The 22,265-nt window shown below is 44.2% G+C and overlaps 1 protein-coding gene across 2 annotated transcripts; it reads right to left on the bottom strand.

Moving 5' to 3' along the window:
- Position 1: 1 nt before the first annotated feature.
- LOC110508926 (anoctamin-8) lies at positions 2-20,709 on the bottom strand. 2 transcript variants are annotated; one of them, XM_021589840.2, is made up of 17 exons: positions 20,438-20,709; positions 14,511-14,621; positions 13,733-13,865; positions 11,923-12,061; positions 11,704-11,800; positions 11,501-11,617; positions 11,171-11,298; positions 7,661-7,822; positions 6,707-6,859; positions 4,976-5,102; positions 4,272-4,327; positions 4,063-4,137; positions 3,295-3,957; positions 2,857-3,048; positions 2,384-2,515; positions 1,798-1,908; positions 2-1,368 (listed from the first exon to the last, which is right to left on the bottom strand). In XM_021589840.2, exons 1-17 carry the CDS (start codon positions 20,583-20,585, stop codon positions 694-696), a joined length of 3,219 nt encoding a protein of 1,072 aa, XP_021445515.1. In that variant the 5' UTR covers positions 20,586-20,709; the 3' UTR covers positions 2-693. The 2 variants fall into 2 exon arrangements, with proteins under 2 accessions (XP_021445515.1, XP_036821846.1); XM_036965951.1 differs by lacking the exon at positions 20,438-20,709 and adding an exon at positions 19,715-19,866 and having other exon boundaries at positions 7-1,368.
- Positions 20,710-22,265: the final 1,556 nt, after the last annotated feature.

Raw genomic sequence — 22,265 nt, 5'->3', positions numbered from 1 at the left:
CTGTGGTCTCATGATGAAGTTTATTGAAGTGCGTTTTGCATCATTGAGGTACATTCACTACTTCATGTAATAAAATAATTCATAGAAAAACAAAGTCAAGAAAAATAGAATATCTCTTACAGTCACAGTGAATGTACTTATTCTGTCCTATTGCAGGAATATATGATGGCTTGGTTTAGAAGGTGCTGAATAACTGAAGACATTTATTTCAGGCATGCAGATGATTCGCCATGCTTTTAAGACATCAAATCTGGTGAATGGATTGACAAAATCTTTACTGGAAACTGCCATCCAGATCTTACAGGAATGCTTTACGATTATCAGAACCACAAGTCATGCAGTCTTATAACTGTATTTAATGACGGTACTTGGGCTTCATTCAAGGGGTTAAACTGTTACAATTTGTACATAGTATCCACTTATACAGTCAGTATATAGAACAGATATAGCCTATATTTACTGTCATTTGGATTGTGGAGAATTATCCCAAAACCTGCTGCATTCTGACCTTACATTTCATAATTTAGCTTGTTCAGGATGACCTACAGGAAGTGCATTTACCACGGTGACATTTTAACAAGGATAACAATTTTATCATACTCTCCATCTAACATGGTGACATTTTAACAAGGATAAAAATGTATCGTACTCTGCTTCCCTTTCTTAAACGTTCCATGTTGCCATGACGATGGACTAACACTTGGAGCCAGAATTGTCAGTATCGCTAGATAGTCTCGTTTCTCCCTTCTCGCTCTCAGACGAGGGTAGCTCCTCGCCTGACGGAGTTGTGTTCAAGTCCTGCCTGGTGGGCTGGGTGTTAGGAGCGGCCTGGGGGCCAGAATCACCTGGTTTGGACGGCTGAGCTCCGTTTGCACACACCACTGCGCCCTCTGACCTGCTGAAGCTGAACAGCTTCCCTGGGCTGAAGGTCCTGCTGGGGGATTGAGACTTCTCCTGGTTCATGGAACCAGTCGTCACCACGGTCCCCGGCGCTGGTGTTACTGACAACGGCTCCTTCTTCAACTCCGGAGACTTCCGGAACTTGAAGCTGAGGAAACCTGGTAGTTTTGCTTCTGCCCCGGTTGGGGACTGAGGGGATCGGGCCGTGCCCGTAGAGAACTTCCCCTGCTGGGGGAAGATCTGCTTGAGCTTCATCACGTTGTTGTTGCCCAGCAGAGAGCTGGGTCTCTTGGGCTTGTCCCCAGGCTTGCCCTGTGTCTTGTCGTGGTGGTGCTGGTGGTCAGCCTTGTGGTACTCGCTCTCCTGCCGGGCCTCGGCCTGGAGCTCAGCCTGACGCTGCAGCTCCTCCTCCTCACGCCGCCTCCTCAGCTGCTGCTGGAAGTGCTGCTGGGCCTGATGCTCGTGCTTCTGCATATGAACAAGGTAATATGCAATATGTGGCATAAAGAGAGCAAACACTTTCTATGACCAGCTTTGGTTCGTGTCATGACTGTGTAAAGTGAAACACCATATGCTGACATCAACTTTCATGACTGTATGAAATCTGTTAAGTAATTAAATTATAATGACAGTGTTATGTAGGCCAACGTTACTGGAGAGTTCAAGTGAAGTGTCAGAGGCATATCCTTTTGATGCATTCGGTACAAAAAGATGCCCTGATGGACTCAAACATACTACAGTGTCTGTATGATGCAGGCATACACGATTCAAATATTTGTTTAAACGCTAAGAAGACACATAAAGGACACAAACTTGGAGGATGATAGTGATAGACGCGGACAGTATATAACAGCTTGCTCTGTGGATTTAGCCGTGTTTCAACCTATTCAACTGCACCTTGAAAGCCTCCCTTCGACGATACTCCAGCTTGGCCATCTGGTCTGCGACCCATCCAGGGATATCAGGGATGGCCACATGGATGACGCATTTGAGGAGGATGGCAAAATGCTGTCAGTCCCAAAACAACAAACAAACAAACAGTGACATAAAAACACAGAAAAGTGTAATTCCTCTATACCAGAGTGGAGAGTGTGACGATGCCATGCTGTGTGTGTAGAGGGAGCTGCTTGATCTTTTCAAGCCGGCAAGATCAGTTGGTATAGCCTAAGACTCTTAATCACAGGGTTGTGGGTACGAGCCCCACGTTGGGCTCATGCCTTTCAGCAGCTCTTGTTCTTCTCAATTACCTGTCAAGTCTTTTTCAATTTTAAAAGACAGCACAATATGCATCTACATTATTGTACAACGCTGAAATTGATTTTCAAAACAAAATGCCGTATTTGAGTGAAGGCTGTTGACTTGTGCTTAAACAGCCCCCCCCCCCCCCCGCATTGTGTTATAGTCCGTACTCTGTGTGATTTATGTACAGCCTCCTTGGTTTTGAGAAAGGTGCTAAAACACAATGTCCACTGCATTATTTTACCTCCAGTACCACGATGGAGATGATGACCATCTCTGGGCTCAGCCAGGGGAAGAGACGCTGCAGCTGACCACACTGGCCAATGAGGTAACAGTTCACCATGATGGCTATCAAGCCCATGGCCTCCATTGCAGTCTGCACACAGAAAGAGAAGAGATTAAAATATCTCAGAGGGAAATTATCTTTATGAAAGAAATAGCTGTTGTCTTGCGTTTTTGAAGAATTGCATGATTTTAAAATGGTTCTCTAAGTTTAAGCTTAATTCCAGGTGAGGTAAATATGTATTTAAATATATGTCCTGGGACATACTGTACCATGATAAACTAATAATTGGAGAATAGGAGTGATAGTCTATGATTTTTGCCTTTTAAATCACAATGAATAAGATTACAGGCACTAGGGGGAGCTAATCCTAGATCAGCACTCCTACTTAGAGATGTCTTTGAACACGAGCCCAGATGTGAGCGACCACTAACCTGCCACTGTCCGATGCTTTCCACCCTCTGGCCAAAGGGCCTCTGCAGGCCAGTACAGAGCTTCAAGGCGTCACTCCGGATCTCTATAATGTTGTTGATGAGTGCGCACATGGCAGCCAATGGGAAGGCAGAGGAGAAGAGCACGACGTAGCCAAACTGGATGAACATCTCCTGGTAGTCCTGCAGGGTGTCCTGTTGGGTCAGAGGTCAAAAATCTAAGTCATATAACTGCATGGGCTGTCATTGAATAGCATTTGTGTTTAAATCACTTTTTACTTCAAATCTGAATGCACTATGCTTTGTATGCACCAAATACTAACTCAAGTCCATTCAAATGAAACTAAACATGTGTACAATATAAACCTAATGCACTGTGTTGCATTGATACACAGACAGCAGATCCAGTTCATAACAACAGATCTGACAACTTAGCCATACCTCATACGTCTGCATGCAGCTCTCCATCTCTGCTTGGGTAAGGATGACAGACTTGGGCTCCTCAGGCGGGTCAATCCAGGACTTTGTGGATTCTTTCTCTGGGATTGGATTTTTCCGTCTCTGACATACTACTGTGTCATAGCCACTTGGTGGGGAGACACTAGTCTCCTTGGTCTCAGATAACTCATAGTCACTGTCATCGTCGCCCATCTCAAAGATGCTGGAAGGATCCATGCCCTCCTCCACCATCGTGGGACTGTCCTCCGGGAAGCTGTCCTCGGGCTGGGTCGCCATGGCAACATCCCTGGCAACATCCACCTTCTCATTGAAGCTAATCTTCCGCTGCCTCAATGTGTCATTTATGTCCCACTCTTCCTCTGTGAACCTGTAGCCAGCCTTTAGATCTCCTCTCTTGTTCTGTTCTGTCTGTCCATTCACAGGATGTGTGGCAAGGCCTTTGGGGCCTAGCAGTGATTGGATAGTCCATGAAGCCTGGGCCTTTCCTAGAGCCAGGCGGCTGTACTTGATCACTATGGCCTGGAGAACTTCCCACACGATCTTGGGAGTAAATACTCCTAGTTTGTGGTGCTCGTACAGATAAGGCTGGAGCACCTCCTTGATGTTCTGGAGAAACTGGCGGAAGATCAGGAGAGTGGCTAGCATCTGTGAAGAGATCATTTGAGTGATTCTGTTATTGCTGATCTTTTAGCGAGAATAATTTTGTACAATCATGTTTTCCATTTTTCAAACCTAATTGACAGATTTTACCTCCTTCAGTCGCTCCATGTCCTTGAGGTAGAATCCGATGTAGAAAAGGCTAAGGTAAGAATTTATAAACTCAAACTGCAAAATGAAGAGAAGGAGTCTGAATGAGACATGACATTTATAAACATATATACAACAGTGTTAGTCAATAAAACACCCTTTGGGTAATAGAGAACAGTAGGAATAAAATACACATGAAAAGTCTAACTTACAAAAAACATTTTAATGATGAGATTATTCTCATAGGCACTCTGAAGTCTGTAGTTCTCTGTAACAAAGTGATAAGAATCATTAAAATACATCGCTCCATTTGATACTGATTACTGAACAAACCTGTATGATCACTTTGTACTAAACCTGAAGAGATCAGAGCCAGTATTCGTAAAGCGCTTGCCTTGTAGATGACATGAACAGGGAGGACCTGATCCCAGATCACTACTCCTACTCTGGAGTCGGGCCCTCACTGCTAGTCTGGAAAACCTGACCCTAGGCAACACATAGGGTCTGGTTTCAATCTTTTGGCATAGAGGAACTATGTCACTGCCTACGTCGTTCAGGGGAAAATATTCCGGAGACTCTCCCATCAAACCACGAGGCAGACATGCCAGAATGTGGCGATTCAAAACATAAGTTTGCAGGCAAAACCATTACAGTTGTTTTAGTGAAGGGTAGTTGATGTAAACTAGCCATTTGTGAAATGCACTCTAAAAACAACCTCTGTGATCTCAATCTTGCTAGCTACTATTTAGTATTTTATTCAAGCGGATAAAGTAGTGATGTAGGCAGTGATGTGGTTCATGTCATAAAGAGTTCATCATTGAAACCAGATCCTAGTCGCTGTTGCCTAGGTCAGGTCATTGCTCCGATCATTCCTCACCTGTTGCTCATATCAGTGAATCTCAGCTGAACGGCTTACCCATATCATTGAGCCAATGGGCGATCTTCCTATACACCTCACCACATACAGTCACAACGATGGCCAGCAAAATTTTAGGAATGAATCTTGTGATACTGGGTAACTCCTTAATTTCCATCACAAACTCCTATAAAAAGAAAGAAGAGATCAACCAAAAAAATAGACAAATGTAATTACAGCAAGACAGGTTAATTAACCCTTGAGCCATCATCTTTGATCTTAAAAGCACTTATCCCTGAAAAGTTGTGATTTAAACGGCAGTACACACTAACCATTTCTGACACTAAGGGATCCTATAGAGCGATTGTAATTTAAAGGACATATTCCCACGTTAGTCGAGACTGCATTTACGGTAAAAGTTGCATACAGTGCATTCAGAAAGTATTCAGACCCCTTTTTTCACATTTTGTAACTCGTCTCCCAGTCCCTGGTGCTGAAAAACATCCCCACAGCATGATGCTGCCACCACCATGCTTCACCGTAGGGATTGCGACAGGTTTCCTCCAGACGTGACGCTTGATATTCAGGCCAAAGAGTTCAATCTTGGTTTCATCAGACCAGAGAATCTTGTTTGTCATGGTCTGAGAGTTCTTTAGGTGCCTTTTGGCAAACTCCAAGCGGGCTTTAATGTGCCTTTTACTGAGGAGTGGCTTCCGGCGGGCCACTCTACCATAAAGGCCTGATTGGTGGAGTGCTGCAGAGATGGTTGTCCTTCTGGAAGGTTCTCCCATCTCCACAGAGGAACTCTAGAGTTCTGTCCGAGTGACCATCGGGGTCTTGATCACCTCCCTGACCAAGTACCTTCTCCCCTGATTGCTCAGTTTGGCCGGGCAGCCAGCTCCAGGAAGAGTCTTGGTAGTTCCAAACTTTTTCCATTTAAGAATGATAAGAGGCCAATGTGTTCTTGGGGACCTTCAATGTGGCAGAAATGTTTTGGTACCCTTCACCAGATCTGTGCCTCGACACAATCCTGTCTCGGAGCTCTACGGACAATTCCTTCAACCTCATTGCTTGGTTTTTGCTCTGACATACACTGTCAACTGTGGGACCTTATATAGACATGTTTACTGCTGCTCTTTAATTATTTGTTACTTTATTTCTTATTTTGTTAGGTATTTTTCTTAAAACTGCATTGTTGGTTAAGGGCTTGTAAGTAAGCATTTCACTGTAAGGTCCACACCTGTTGTATTCAGCGCATGTGACAAATAAAATTAGATTTGATTTGTGTGCCTTTCCAAATCATGTCCAATCAATTGAATTTAACACAGGAGGACTCCAATCAAGTTGTAGAAACATCTTAAGGATGGTCAATGGAAACAGAATGCACCTGAGCTCAATTTCGAGTCTCATAGCAAAGGGTCTTGAATGCACTGTACAGTATGTCGGCTCAATCAGAAATTACATGTACATTTGTTTTGCGCAATATTGTACTGCTGAACCTCCGCGATATGGATTGTATCGAGCCCTAACGATACTTAGTGCTTTTTGACGAAGGAGCTCCTTTGAAACATGTCAACAATAAATATTATTAAAGAGAATTAAGCTGCAGTCCTCAACCTTCTTTCAATACTTCAATAGTGGACCATGCTTGATTCCGATGGCTAAGGGCTTGCTTCAATCTGTAGCACGGTTTAAATTTAAAGGTCATTTCCTACTGTGCCGACATATGCAGCGTTTAAAAATGCCTTTAAATGTCAATATAGCTATTTTCTGTTGATTTCTGTCTCTTACCTGCATCTCCAGACAGACAAGCATGGCCAGGAAGACAAAGCAGAGACAGAGGAGACAGATGGGGAGGCTGACCATCCACCTGAAAATCGTCCTCTTCCAGGGTGGGTAGTAAAACTCCTCACAGTCTGTTATGGGGCTACACCGCTTTACACCCTGAAAAACACACACACAGTCAGACACACACCAACTAAAATGCTTAGCACCCAACGTGGGGCTCGAACCCACGACCCAGAGTTTCACACGCTACCAATTGAGTTAGCCGGACCTAAGGAGGACAGAGACAACTTCCCCTTTAGAAACCCCAGGACCCCTTGGAATTCACACAACACTCTCCAAACCTATATCTCATATTACTTATCCCTGTAGACCTCTAAACTCTGGCCCTCTAGACCCGTAAACTCTGGCCCTGTAGACCCATAAACTCTGGCCCTGTAGACCCCTAAACTCTGGCCCTGTAGACCTGTAAACTCTGGCCCTGTAGACCCCTAAACTCTGGCCCTGTAGACCTGTAAACTCTGGCCCTGTAGACCCCTAAACACTGGCCCTGTAGACCTGTAAACTCTGGCCCTGAAGACCCGTAAACTCCGGCCCTGTAGACCCGTAAACTCTGGCCCTGTAGACCCCTAAACTCTGGCCCTGTAGACCCGTAAACTCCGGCCCTGGGACAGCTGAATGAGGTTGCTGATGGAATTTCTACTTTGGCCATTGTCCTGAAGGAACCAAACAGCACTGGTAGTAATCTAAGATCGGGATTCAATCCATGATGCGTTGTAGAGCGCTGTCGACAATGTGTCTTTTAAAGGGAATGTTCTCAACGTCTGCAGACATTCATGGTAACAGGGCAGATTTCAGCTCAATCGGAAAGTATCTTTAAATGTCAAGTGCTCTACAACGTGCCCAGATTGAATCTCGGCCTAACTCTGAATGAATAGGATGCAATAACAAGACGCTCACCCGAAACTGGGGTCTAGGATCTTCAAGGGACTCGGCAGGAGTGTCCAGTGTTCCCCACCTGTATGCTAGCTCAGCTTCTCTCCGCTTCCACCTCTCCAGGAAGAGTGTCGCCCACACCACGTTGAAGAGGGCAAACACCACACAGCAGATGTCCTGGCTGGTCTGTGGGGGAGTGGAGAAGTGAGTGAGCCACATGAGATACATACAGAATAGGGGAATCTTTCTACTAAATATCAACAAAAAATAACACTGGACATGTATCACAGAGCACAGAGATGGTAAGTGCTATGGTGGGTGAAATACAGTTTTGTAGTCTAGGCCAACACATCCATATTTTTTCACATTAATTTTTATGTGGTGATTAGGAGAGAAAACACATACAAATAGATTTCAACAAATCCAATCAAATCAAATGCATTTACAGTGGGGAGAACAAGTACTTGATACACTGCCAATTTTGCAGGTTTTCCTACTTACAAAGCATGTAGAGGTCTGTAATTTTTATTATAGGTACAATTCAACTGTGAGAGACGGAATCTAAAAAAAATCTAGAATATCACATTGTATGATTTTTAAGTAATTAATTAGCATTTTATTGCATGACATAAGTAGGAAAACCTGCAAAATCAGCAGTGTATCAAATACTTGTTTTCCCCACTGTATATAGCCCTTACATCAGCTGATATCTCAAAGTGCTGTACAGAAACCCAGCCTAAAACCCCAAACAGTAAGCAATGCAGGTGTAGAAGCACGGTGGCTAGGAAAAACACCCTAGAAAGGCCAAAACCTAGGAAGAAACCTAGAGAGAAACCAGGCTATGAGGGGTGGCCAGTCCTCTTCTGGCTGTGCCGGGTAGAGAGAAACCAGGCTATGAGGGGTGGCCAGTCCTCTTCTGGCTGTGCCGGGTAGAGAGAAACCAGGCTATGAGGGGTGGCCAGTCCTCTTCTGGCTGTGCCGGGTAGAGAGAAACCAGGCTATGAGGGGTGGCCAGTCCTCTTCTGGCTGTGCCGGGTAGAGGGAAACCAGGCTATGAGGGGTGGCCAGTCCTCTTCTGGCTGTGCCGGGTAGAGAGAAACCAGGCTATGAGGGGTGGCCAGTCCTCTTCTGGCTGTGCCGGGTGGAGAGAAATCAGGCTAGGAGGGGTGGCCAGTCCTCTTCTGGCTGTGCCGGGTAGAGAGAAACCAGGCTATGAGGGGTGGCCAGTCCTCTTCTGGCTGTGCCGGGTAGAGAGAAACCAGGCTATGAGGGGTGGCCAGTCCTCTTCTGGCTGTGCCGGGTAGAGAGAAACCAGGCTATGAGGGGTGGCCAGTCCTCTTCTGGCTGTGCCGGGTGGAGATACAAGTGAGTCATTTGAATAGTTACATGTAGTCTAGTTCTAGGTCTGTTCGTGCTATCTTGCAAACTCCTACACTCTGTCATTGTCAGATTATGGACAAGGCTAAACTACATTGTGAGTCTTAGGAAAAAAGGTGCTACTTAGAACCTAAAAGGGTTAAATAACCAAATCCCTTTTTGCTCCAGGTAGAGCCCTTTTGGGTTCTATGTAGAACCATTTCCACAGAGTGCTCTACATGAAACCCAAAAGGGTTATACCTGGAACCAAAAAGGCTTGTACCTGGAACCAAAAAGGTTATCCTATGAGGACAGCTGAAGAACCCTTTTGGAACCCTTTTTTCTAAGATTGCACTATTGACAGGTACACTACTGGTCAAACATTTTAGAACACCTACTAATTCAAAGGTTTTTCTTAATTTGTATTATTTTCTACATTGTAGAATAATAGGGAAGACATCAAAACTATAAAATAACACACATGGAATCATGTAGTAACCAAAAAAGTATTTAACAAATCTAAATATATTTTATATTTGAGATTCTTCAAATAGCCACCTGTCACACCCTGACCATAGTTTGCTTTGTATGTTTCTATGTTTTGTTTGTGATCTGAGTGGGCATTCTATGTTGTGTGTCTAGTTTGTCTGTTTCTGTGTTTGGCCTGATATGGTTCTCAATCAGAGGCAGGTGTTAGTCATTGTCTCTGACTGGGCACCATATTTAGGTAGCCTGTTTGGTGTTGGGTTTTTGTGGGTGATTGTTCCTGTCTCTGTTTGCACCAGATAGGGCTGTTTCTGTTTTTCACGGTACGTTTATTGGTTTTTGTAATTGTTCTTTATCATCTTGATTAAAGATGTATAAAGATAACCACGCTGCATTTTGGTCCGCTTCTCTTTCACCAGAAGAAAACCGTTACACCACCCTTTGCCTTGATGACAGCTTTGCACACTTTTGGCATTCTCTCAACCAGCTTCACCTGGAATGCTTTTCCAATAGTCGTGAAGGAGTTCCCACATATGCTGAGCACTTGCTGGCTGCTTTTCCTTCCCTTTGCGGTCCGACTCATCCCAAACCCTAACCCAACTTAATGAAGGTCAGGGGATTGTGGAGGCCAGGTCATCTGATGCAGCACTCTATCATTCTCTTTCTTGCTAAAAAAGCCCTTACACAGCCTGGAGGTGTGTTGGGTCATTGTCCATGTTGAAAAACAAATGATAGTCCCTCTAAGCCCAAACCAGATGGGATGGCGTATCACTGCAGAATGCTGTGGTAGCCATGCTGGTTAAGTGTGCCTTGAATTCTAAATTAATCAAAGACAGTGTCACCAGCAAAGCACCACCACAACATAACACCTCCACCTCCATGCTTTATGGTGGGAAATACACATGCGGAGATCATCCGTTCACCCTCACCGCGTCTCACAAAGACACGGCGGTTGGAACCAAAAATGTCATTGGACTCCAGACCAAAGGACACATTTCCACCAGTCTAATGTCCATTGCTTGGGTTTCTTGTCCCAAGCAAGTCTCTAATGAACTTATCCTCTGCAGCAGAGGTAACTCAGGGTCTTCCTTTCCTGTGGTGGTCCTCATTGAGAGCCAGTTTCATCATAGCGCTTGATGGTTTGTGTGACTGCACTTGAAGAAAGTTTCAAAGTTCTTGAAATGTTCCATATTGACTGACCTTCATGTCTTAAAGTAATGATGGACTGTCATTTCTTTTTGCTTATTTGAGCTGTTCTTACCATAAAATGGTAAGAAGCAAATAGGGCTATCTTCTGTATACCCCCCTACCTTGTCACAACACAACTGACTGGCTCAAATGCATTAAGAAGTAAAGAAATTCCACAAATTAACTTTTAAGAAGACACACCTGTTAATTGAAATGCATTCCAGGTGACTACCTTATGAAGCTGGTTGAGAGTGTGCAAAGCTGTCATCAAGGCAAAGAAAGGGTGGCTATTTGAAGAATCTCAAATATAAAATATATTTTGATTTGTTTAACACTTTTTTGTTTACTTTTGTACATGATTCCATATGTGTTATTTCATAGTTTTGATTTCTTCACTATTATTCTACAATGTAGGAAATTGAAAAATAAAGAAAAAAGCCTTGAATGAGTAGGTGTTGACCAGTGTGAGATCTCCATTAGGTAATGTGATGCTGCACCACCTACCTGGTCAGCCTCAGCCAGGATCCACAGCAGGAAGCCGATGACTGCAGGGTACAGCATGGAGTTGGTGTAGAAACCCAGCCAGGCAAAGTACATGCCAATCTTCACCCCAAAGTAATCACAGATGTCATCTGACACACAGACATGACACCAACAACATGACAGACACAATGGGTTATTGGCTTCGGTTAGTAAATTAGATTTTTAAGAAATGTGTATCTTTCCATTGATATTGTATTTGTAGTGCAAATTATATGATCTTATTCTATGATAGAATGATCAATTTATTGTAACAATTAAGCATGCTATATTGTCTCAACAGGTGCTGCTCACCCAAAGGCTGTCTCTCACAGACAGCTTGGACCCATGACGTCATCAGCTGACTGAGGATCCGTTGCTCGTGTAGAGGAAACAGTTGATAGATTACTCCTCTGGCCATCAGCTCTGGAACTGATCAGTCAATAACAAAGCTGTCTCAGATTTTATTGTGATGCTGAAGAGTCAGGCAATGAGTAAATACAAAAACAATTGTTTACTGATTGGTTGTCCCTCCAGGAAGTGGAAGTTGTGAAGGACTTCTCCTTGTTTGGCTCGCAGGTTGTCCAGCCAGTACTTGATGATGCTCTGACGCTCCTGAAGAAAAGATGTGATCGAACAACCACGGAGTTTGTGGGAACAAGGTAAAAATCAGCAACAGGACATATATCAGAGCTGTTTAAATATGTTTGGAGATCATAGCCATAACTGATACGAACCTGGGAGGTGAAAAAGCACAGCTCGCTCTCTATGTTCTCGTATATATTATCCTCTGCACAGGAAAACCTATGTGTTCCACCTCCGTATTGTGGTTTGACCACTTTGCGCATCCCCGTCAGCTCTGCACCACGCAGCAAGCTGAGGAGAGGAAGACAAGAGGGGAGAAGGACACAAAGCTTTATTTGACAGTCCTGTTTCAGACGCTATTTACCTGGTCCCATATCTGACTGTTCTGTCTTGTCAACTCCTCCTATGGTCATTGTCAAACCAACCAACAGAGCACAAACAGATCTGGAACCAGGCCACTATTTATGAATGTGATGTTTACGAATGATGTGGTAACAATATTTTTTTATTTCACCTTTATTTAACCAGGTAAGCTAGTTGAGAACACCTTTATTTAACCAGGTAAGCTAGTTGAGAACACCTTTATTTAACCAGGTAAGCTAGTTGAGAACAAATTCTCATTTGCAGCTGCGACCTGGCCAAGATAAAGCATAGAAGTTCGACACATACAACAACACAGAGTTACACATGGAATAAACAAAACATACAGTCAATAATACAGTAGAAAAAAGAAAACAAATTATATATACAGTGAGTGCAAATTAGGTCAAATAAGGGAGTTAAGGCAATAAATAGGCCATGGTGGCGAAGTAATTACAATATGGCAATTAAACACTGGAATGGTAGATATGATCCAAAAGATGGATGTGCATGTAGAGATACTGTGGTGCAAAAGGAACAAAATCAATAAATACAGTATGGGAATGAGGTAGATAGATGGACTGTATACAGATGGGCTATGAACAGGTGCAGTGAGCTGTGAGCTGCTCTGGCAGCTGGTTCTTAAAGCTATTGAGGGAGATGGGAATCTCCAGCTTCAGTGATTTTTGCAGTTCGTTCCAGTCAGTGGCAGCAGAGAACTGGAAGGAAAGGCGACCAAAGGAGGAATTGGCTTTGGGGGTGACCAATGAGATATACCTGCTTGAGCGCGTGCTACGAGTGGGTGCTGCTATGGTGACCAGCGAGCTGAGATAGGGCGGGGCTTTACCTAGCAGAGACTTGTAGATAACCTGTAACCAGTGGGTTTGGCGACGAGTATGAAGCGAGGGCCAGCCAACGAGAGTGTACAGGTCGCAGTGGTGGGTAGTATATGGGGCTTTGGTGACAAAACGGATGGCCCTGCGATAGACTACATCCTGTTTGCTGAGTAGAGTGTTGGAGGCTATTTTATAGATGACATCGCCGAAGTCAAGGATCGGTAGGATGGTCAGTTTTACGAGGGTATGTTTGGCAGCATGAGTGAAGGAAGTTTTGTTGCGAAATAGGATACCGATTCTAGATTTAATTTTTGATTGGCGATGCTTAAGGTGAGTCTGGAAGGAGAGTTTACAGTCTAGCCAGACACCTAGGTATTTGTAGTTATCCACATATTCTAAGTCAGAGCCGTCCAGAGTAGTGATGCTGGATGGCCGGGCAGGTGCGGGCAATGATTGGTTGAATAGCATGCATTTAGTTTTATTTGCGTTTAAGAGCAGTTGGGGGCCACGGAAGGAGAGTTGTGTGGCATTGAAGCTCGTCTGGAGGTTAGTTAACAGTGTCCAAAGAAGGGCCAGAAGTATACAGAATGGTGTCGTCTGCGTAGAGGTGGATCAGATAATCACCAGCAGCAAGAGCGACATCATTGATGTATACCGAGAAGAGAGTCGGCCTGAGAATTTAACCCTGTTAGGTAACGACCATATAATTAACATTTAACCATTACAATTCCGACATAAATGTCATGTAAGAAGTGGAGTGTCTTACTTCTCAAATGTGGTTGTAATAAAGAATGCGTAGCCCTGTGTGTGTTGATGCTGTCGGATCTGGATTGTAACTTGTGGGATTCCCAGTCGGATGTGGTTCAGCAGCCATAGCAAGGTGTGGTCGTCTATGGTGTCTACAAAGGAGTAAATTGTCAGTTTCTATGTCAGAATTTGTATTTCATTTATTTAAATCTATATACAGCCACAGCCTAATTGCCATGAATTAATACTGAACCTCTGTCACAGTCATTCAATGCTTGACATTTTTTTAACACTTCACATTGTAGTAATTCATCAGACTGATCACAGACTCTTGGAACATTCAAATAAGGAGGCTGCATCAACAACATTCTTCAATGCTTGACAGAGGTAGCAACGGTAACCGTGGGAGGGTGGACCCATGAAAAGGTCAATACAATCAAATTAGGTAACCGCCCTAGTGTTTATGGGGTCTTCATTTCATCCCATCCTGCAAGAATGAGTGTAATAATTCATATCCAACCCAATTTTAGTTGGGATCCATGTGGCAAACTTGCTTTGACCAATGAGATCCATTTGTGTGAACCCACACAGCATGTGTGCAGAATTATAGAGTGCCTAACTCTGAAACAAACATACAGGTAATGGATATTATTCAATCGTCCCTGCGGACTGTTCTGTGTCACATCAACGAGTGATTGGCTCATTGCCCACATCGGCCAATAAGACTCCCCCTCGAAGTTTCCCATCATGATTGAGGAGACTGAACCGTGGAAGGTGAAGGTGGTGATTTAGCGTACCTGAGAATGTCATTAGGATATCACAGTCTTCCGTGGGCACCATTTTCAGCCAGGATTTATGGGACATGATGTACTGTCTGGCCTGCGAGAGGCGTTTCCCAAACAAATGATCTAAAGGGGAAGAGGTAGAGGGGAGGAGAGAGAGAGAGATGGAGGGTAAGAATAGTCCACATACAGTGAAATGGGGACATCATTTCTGGTCCTAACTTGTAGACTTGTTTACGTGCTGCTGTGCGGTTTGTTGCTAACTGCCAACTTTACGGTTTTTACTTTTTAATTAACGTTTCATATTTACATTTTTTCCCTCCCAACTTTTTCACCCGGAAGTTTTATCGTCAGGACCTCCACCAGCCGAAGCTAAGTAGTAACATTAACCTTCCAATTGCTGTATTCATAATATAAAGGAGGACGCCTGATGGTGAGGATAGCTGTGCTGCAAGCCCAGCTTCAGACACAATCGTTAGGAAAGGGTCATTTAAGTGTAGGAAAGGATGAAACAGCGTCTGTGCCACAAATAAGTACAGATAGTATAAATCCCCTCGCACGGTCCCCGCAGCAGGACAACTGTCTCATGGCTTCTGGAAGGAAATGCAGACAGAAACTTTCAACCGGTTCTCCCCGTTAAGCAACCGGTCGGAGTCAGAGGCCGAGCCTTCTCTAATCTCTGCTCCTCCTGTTACGGGGTCTGAGACGCCGAAGCCTCCCACCATTAGCTCTGACAAATTGAAAATCCTAGTCATTTGTGAATCCATTACCCGCAGTATTAGACTTAAGACAAATCATCCAGCGATCATACACTGTTTACCAAGGGGCAGGGCTACCGAAACTGATGCTCATCTTAAAATGGTGCTGGCTAAAACTGGCGAGTGTAGAGAGTATAGGGATATTGTTATCCACGTCGGCACCAACGATGTTAGGATGAAACAGTTAAGGTCAACAAGCGCAACATAGCTTCAGCGTGTAAATCAGCTAGAAAGATGTGTCGGCATCGAGTAATTGTCTCTGGCTTCCTCCCAGTTAGGGGGAGTGATGAGCTCTACAGCAAAGTCTCATAACTCAATCGCTGGTTGAAAACTGTTTTCTGCCCCTCCCAAAATATATAATTTGTAGATAACTGGCCCTATTTCTGAGACTCACCCACAAACAGGACCAAGCCTGGTCTGCTGTGGAGTGACGGAATCCATCCTAGCTGGAGGGGTGCTCATCTTATCTACGAACATAGACATGGCTCTAACTCCCCTGGGTCCACAATGAGATAGGGTGCGGGCCAGACAGCAGGCTGTTAGATTAGTGGAGTCTGCCACTAGCACAGTCAGTGTAGTCAGCTCAGCTATCCCCATTGAGACTGTGTCTGTACCTCAATCTAGGTTGGGCAAAACTAAACATGCCGATGTTCGCCATAGCAATCTCACTGGAATAAAGACCTCCATTCCTGTCATTATTGAAAGATATTGTGATATCTCAAAATAGGCCTACTTAAATTACCTTTTAATGGCGTCAGACCGAGGCTCTGCATCTGTCCTCGTGCTCCTAGACGTTAGTGCATATTACCCAAGTGCAAGCCTCTGGCTTCCTGTTAAGGCTATTTCAAGGTTTTACTGCTAACCTACAAAGCATTACATGGGCTTGCTCCTACCTGTCTTTCCGATTTGGTCCTGCCGTACATACCTACACATACGCAGGCCTCCTTATTGTCCCTAGAATTTCTTAGCAAACAGCTGGAGGCAGGGCTTTCTCCTATAGAGCTCAATTTTTATGGAATGATCTGCCTATCTATGTGAGAGACGCAGACTCTGCCTCGACCTTTAAGTCTTTATTGAAGACTCATCTCTTCAGTAGGTCCTATGATTGAGTGTAGTCTGGCCCAGGTGAATGGAAAGGCACTGGAGCAACGAATTGCCATTGCTGTCTCTGCCTGGCCGGTTCCCCTCTCTCCACTGGGATTCTCTGCCTCAAACCTTATTACAGGGGCTGAGTCACTGGTGCTCTTCCATACCGTCCCTAGGAGGGGTACGCCACTTGAGTGGGTTGAGTCACTGATGTGATCTTCATGTCCGGGTTGATGCCCCCTTTTTGGTTCGTGCTGTGCGGGAGATCTTTGTGGGCTATACTCGGCTTTGTCTCAGGATAGTAAGTTGTTGGTTGAAGATATCCCTCTAGTGGTGTGGGGGCTGTGCTTTGGCAAAGTGGGTGGGGTTATATCCTGCCTGTTTGGCCCTGTCTCAGAGTATCGTCGGACGGGCCAGTGTCTCCCGAATCCTCCTGTCTCAGCCTCCAGTATTTATGCTGCAATAGTATGTGTCGGGGGGCTAGGGTCAGTCTGTTATACCTGGAGTATTTCTCCTGTCGTATCCAGTGTCCTGTGTGAATTTAAGCATGCTCTCGCTCTCTTTTTCTTTCTTTCTTTCTTTCTCGGAGGAGGACCTGAGCCCTTGGACCATGCCTCAGGACTACCTGGCCTGATGACTCCTTGCTGTCCACAGTCACGCTGGTCGTGCTGCTGCTCCAGTTTCAACTGTTCTGCCTGTGGCTATGGAACCCTGACCTGTTCACCAGATGTGCTACCTTGTCCCAGACCTGCTGTTTTCAACTCTCTAGAGACATCAAGTGCGGTAGAGATACTCTGAATGATCGGCTATGAAAAGCCAACTGACATTTACTCCTGAGGTGCTGACCTGTTGCACCCTATACAACCACAGTAATTATTATTATTTGAACCTGCTGGTCATCTATGAACATTTGAACATCTTGGCCATGTTCTATAATCTCCACCCGGCACAGCCAGAAGAGGACTGGCCACCCCTCATAGCCTGGTTCCTCTCTACGTTTCGGCCTTTCTATGGAGTTTTTCCTGGCCACCGTGCTTCTACACCTGCATTGCATGTTGTTTGAGGTTTTAGGCTGGGTTTTCTGTACAGCACTTTGTGACATCAGCTGATGTAAAAAGGGCTTATAAATACATTTGATTGATTGATTGATTGACATGGGTGACAGATGGAGAGGGAGGATTCTGCCAAAATGCCAAATCCTCATTGTCAGCTTCCCCATTCTTCTGCCCATCAACAAGGCCAAAGCAGTGTGTTACTGCATTCCGCTGTCTGAAAGTTAGAAATGGACACAGGGCCTCCCGGGTGGCTCAGTGGTCTAAGGCACTGCATTGGTCTAAGGCACTGTGCCTTCAGAGACTCTGGGTTCGAGCCCAGGCTCTGTTGTAGCCAGCCACGGCCGGGAGGTCCATGGGGCGACGCACAATTGGCCTAGCGTCGTCCGGGTTAGGGAGGGTTTGGCCGGTAGGGATATCCTTGTCTCATCGCGCACTAGCGACTCCTGTGGCGGGCCAGGCGCAGTGCACGCTGATCAGGTCGCTAGGTGTACAGTGTTTCCTCCGACACATTGGTGCTTCTGGGTTGGATGTGTGCTGTGTTAAAGAAGCAGTGCGGCTTGGTTGGGTTGTGTTTCGGAGGACGCATGGCTCTCGACCTTTGTCTCTCCCGAGCCCGTACAGGAGTTGTAGGGATGAGACAAGACAGTAACTACTAACAATTGGGGAGAAAACGTGGGTAATAATAAAATAAATGGACACAGATCATCCCAGATCAGAAAGTATTAGACATGATCATTTTCTACATTGGCATGATTGAAAAAGAGTTTGGCTCCTCTTGTACAACACAGGGTCTGTGTATTTAAGTTGTTTGTACAACAGAAGATAATGCACACAGTATTTACTCTACTAAGCTGCAGTACTTGTATGGTAGCTTTGGCGCACTGCAATTGAAAACCAACCACTACATGGGAGGTACTAAACACAGGATCTGCTGATTTTAAAGTGTCCAACTTAATCCAGTCAAACCACGTGACACCAAATAAGAATGAGAAACGTTGACTGGCAATCCCATAAATGTTCTGTTACTGACATGTCCTCTAAAATTCCCTGCCATCTCTCTGTCTCTCTCTCTTTCACTTTCTCTGTCTCGCACTGTCTCTCTCTTTCACATTTACACCCACACACACACCACTAGGCTGATTTAGGGGTTGGGTTAAATACAAAAGACACATTTCGGTGGACGCATTCGGTTGTGCAACTGACTAGGTATCCTCTTCCCCTCCCCTAACGTGTGAGCCATGTCTAGATTGTGAAGTGAAATTAATCTTGTCTCTCTAACCAGGTGCCACTGTAGGGCTTTAGTTATGAACAGCATCAACTACTCTATCATTCCCCATTCTTACACAACTAAATTGTATACTTTTATCTTCACTGCCAACACTGTTTAAACCTAGGTACTGCTATAGTGCTGGGACTGCTAGGTCTACTAGTAGCAGCGTGTCAAAAGCCATCTATCAGCAGATATAGGAAATGGGGTCATGTTCCTTTGATTGTACCTACTGACTTTACTGTGGTGCTCTTTTCCTAACCAACACTTTTACATTATGATCAACACAATTCTGCCCAATATAAATTACAGGCCAATTTTGTGTGTGTGAGTGTGTGTACTGAATGGAGGATAATAGTCTGACTGTAAAACATGTAGAAATGCAGTCCAAAGCCTACTGAATGTGGGTTATCCCCATGTCCCCTCATTCAATAGCATATCTGGGCCTGTTTTCATTTGCGTCTCAGAGTAGCAGAGCTTATCTATAATCGACAAGGCTAAACTGATCCTAGATCATCACTGTACTCTCAGACGCTTTATGAATACAGGCCCTGAGCATTGAGTCATTATCCCCCATCAAGGACAACTTTAGCATTTTTGCTAATTAGCAACTGTTCAACTACTTGCTACTTTGCAACTACTTAGCATGTTAGCTAACCCTTCCCCTAACCCTTTTAGATAACTCTTTGCCTAACCCTAACCCTTAACCTAACTCCTAAACTTAACCCTAACACCTAGCTAACGTTAGCCACTTAGCCAACTAGCGAGAATTCGTAACAGAGCATACGTTTAGAAAATGTCGTAACATATTGAACGTTTTGCGAATTTGTTATGTATATAATACAAATTGTAATTCTAAACATATGAAATGTGTGATGGACATCCACAAATGGACTAAATGGAATGTCTCTGATTTACATTTAGAATAATACCAAATGCTCTGAGACCAGTTTGATCTCCATCTCCAAATTGATAATAAAGCCATGTCCCGTGCCATACAGTTTTTTTTTGGCACTGCTGCTGATGACTTTCTTCAACCGTTGCAAAACATACCAGTCAGTTAGCTCTCGCCTCTACCACGTTGTGACAGCATTTTCAAAAACAAAAGGAAGTGCGGTAAAATGCGTCTGAGATGGTTCGGATGACTGCCGGCTTGCTGTGATATTGTGAACTGTGTGCTGAGTATTTGCGTAAGAAGTGTGGACGTGTAAGACGTGTGTGATTGCTTAACGTATGCACATTGCGCAATCAATTTTTTTCAAGACAAAGTTAATAAAATAGCCAATTTTGGCTACTCAAATCCAACATGAAATATTTAGCTTTTAATCGTAGTTTCCGTTTAAACTCCCTTGTTTGACTGCTAGATTACTGAAATAAATAACGTAATCTATTATTTATTACAATACATAGCTGACATCATAACAAATATAATAGACTGAAATGCAGTCCCATTGCCTTGGACCCATAGGCTAGGCTACACCTGTGGGACCACAAAAGACATCTGCCACATTCGGCCCTGCTCATCGGAATGCGCACAATGCTACCGGACGCGACGCACCAAAAACAAAAACAATCGTGGCATGTAGCCTAATATGAACGGTGTATGAGATTAACCTCAAGTACTGGGGTAAATGGCATTTTGCGTGAATGTTTGAGAATACTGCATCATAGTCTCGTACTACCACAAATAGCATTAATCATTTTCCTCCCTACAACCATCTAACTTGAATTCATGCACCTCACGACGACAAATACTCTATTCCTCAAGACACTCACCCAGGACACCGAACGACATTGAATACGTCTGTTTTTGCTTAGTTATCTTGTCGTCTTCAGTGGGCACCATCCTCTCCCCTACCCTGTCGCCGTCCGCGGTGCTGTTTACAGACGCGGTGGGATCAGGTGCCCCAATCGTCACGATCATGGTGCATTAAAAGACAGCGCTACAACTATGGAAGGTGATGTTGCATGAACATTGTATGAACAGGGTTGGTGATACCCGCCTACCCTACCTGTTCGTGCTATGACCTGACCCTGGCAGAAAGAGTTTGGTTGTAACAGGTTCTCTCTCCCTTGAGCGTTCATATGGAGAAGGTCTGGCCGTGTATTCATAAATAGTCTCAGATTAGGAATGCTGATCTATGATCAGGTCCCTCATGTCCATGTAACTCATTCATTAATATGATTAAAAATACAGAACTGATCGTAGATTAGCACTCCTACTCCGAGACACTATGTATACGGGCCCTGATTGTACTGTAGAGCCAAAATATCAAACCATTCAGAGTACTTTTATCTCAAAAGGACCCCTTACCTCTAATCAAAATGATGTGATCTGCAAGTCATTATTATAGATGCTCACGAAGAGAGTCTTTGGATAGACCTATGAGAAACCCGTATTTGCAATAAATATAGTTTGTGTTTAAAAAGCCCCTCTGGGGTGCACCGATTTATAGGAGATACTTCTCAATGCCGTTATACTTTCAGATTCTGCAGTACAGTGTCATGGCCGCTAGAGAGCAGTCGTGTTAAAGTATGACAAAGACAGACGCTTCTTGTTGGTATAAAGGGCAAGAGACAGGACATCCCGATGAGGTGCCAGCCTGCTTGCTACCTTGAGGCCCTAACTAAACTCCTACAGGGAACACTAGGTAAATGATCTGGGCCCGTATTCATAAAGTGTCTCAGAGTCAGAGTGCTGAGGTCCAGCCTGTCCATATAATCATATTCATTATGATCTTAAAGGCAAAACTGATCCTAAATCAGCACCCGCCTACTCTGAGATGCTTTATGAATATGGGCCCAGGTAGCAGTGCTGCTGCTGAGCTGAGTAAATGCTCTGTAATCCACTGTCTCTCCCTACTCTGGCAGAATAGCATAGGCATTGGGGCTTTCTGGTTGATGGCTAATCAATGGGGTTGATAGAGTACAGTAAATCTAGTCTGGTGACATGGCAAAATCCAACTGAATTGCCGTTGAGGATGATTGTTAATCTTGTTGGGCTTTTGTTGGGGAGAGGCTATTAGTCTATGTAAAGGAAAACATTTTTGTATTAAGTATTCATTGTAAATGTTGGTTTAGTCTTCATTTGAATAGGATTATAACATTCATGTTGCAATGCAAGTGAGGAATTCAGCATACTTTTTAAATTGCTTACAATAACTTGACGATTAAATATGAAAAGATACCAGGCTTCTGAGCAGCGTTACAGTACTGAAAACTCGTAGATGACTGGGTCAGCTCAAATTAATCATGTAAGAGCCAGATAATGCCAAATTAACAACGGTTTAATTTTATTTATTTTACTAGGTAAGTTGACTGAGAACACATTCTCATTTACAGCAACGACCTGGGGAATAGTTACAGGGGAGAGGAGGGGGATGAATGAGCCATTTGTAAACTGGGGATTATTAGGTGATCGTGATGGTTTGAGGGCCAGGACACCAGGGTTAACACCCCTACTCTTACAATAAGTGCCATGGGATCTTTAATGACCTCAGAGAGTCAGGTTACCCGTTTAACGTCCCATCCGAAAAACAGCACCCTACACAGGGCAGTGTCCCCAATCACTGCCCTGAGGCATAGGGATATTTTTTAGACCAGA

The sequence above is a fragment of the Oncorhynchus mykiss genome, chromosome 28 (genome assembly GCF_013265735.2).
Source record: "Oncorhynchus mykiss isolate Arlee chromosome 28, USDA_OmykA_1.1, whole genome shotgun sequence".
NCBI lineage: Eukaryota > Metazoa > Chordata > Actinopteri > Salmoniformes > Salmonidae > Oncorhynchus > Oncorhynchus mykiss.
The sequence above is the reverse complement of the archived record's forward strand: the minus strand, read 5'-3'. Positions and strand labels throughout refer to the sequence as shown.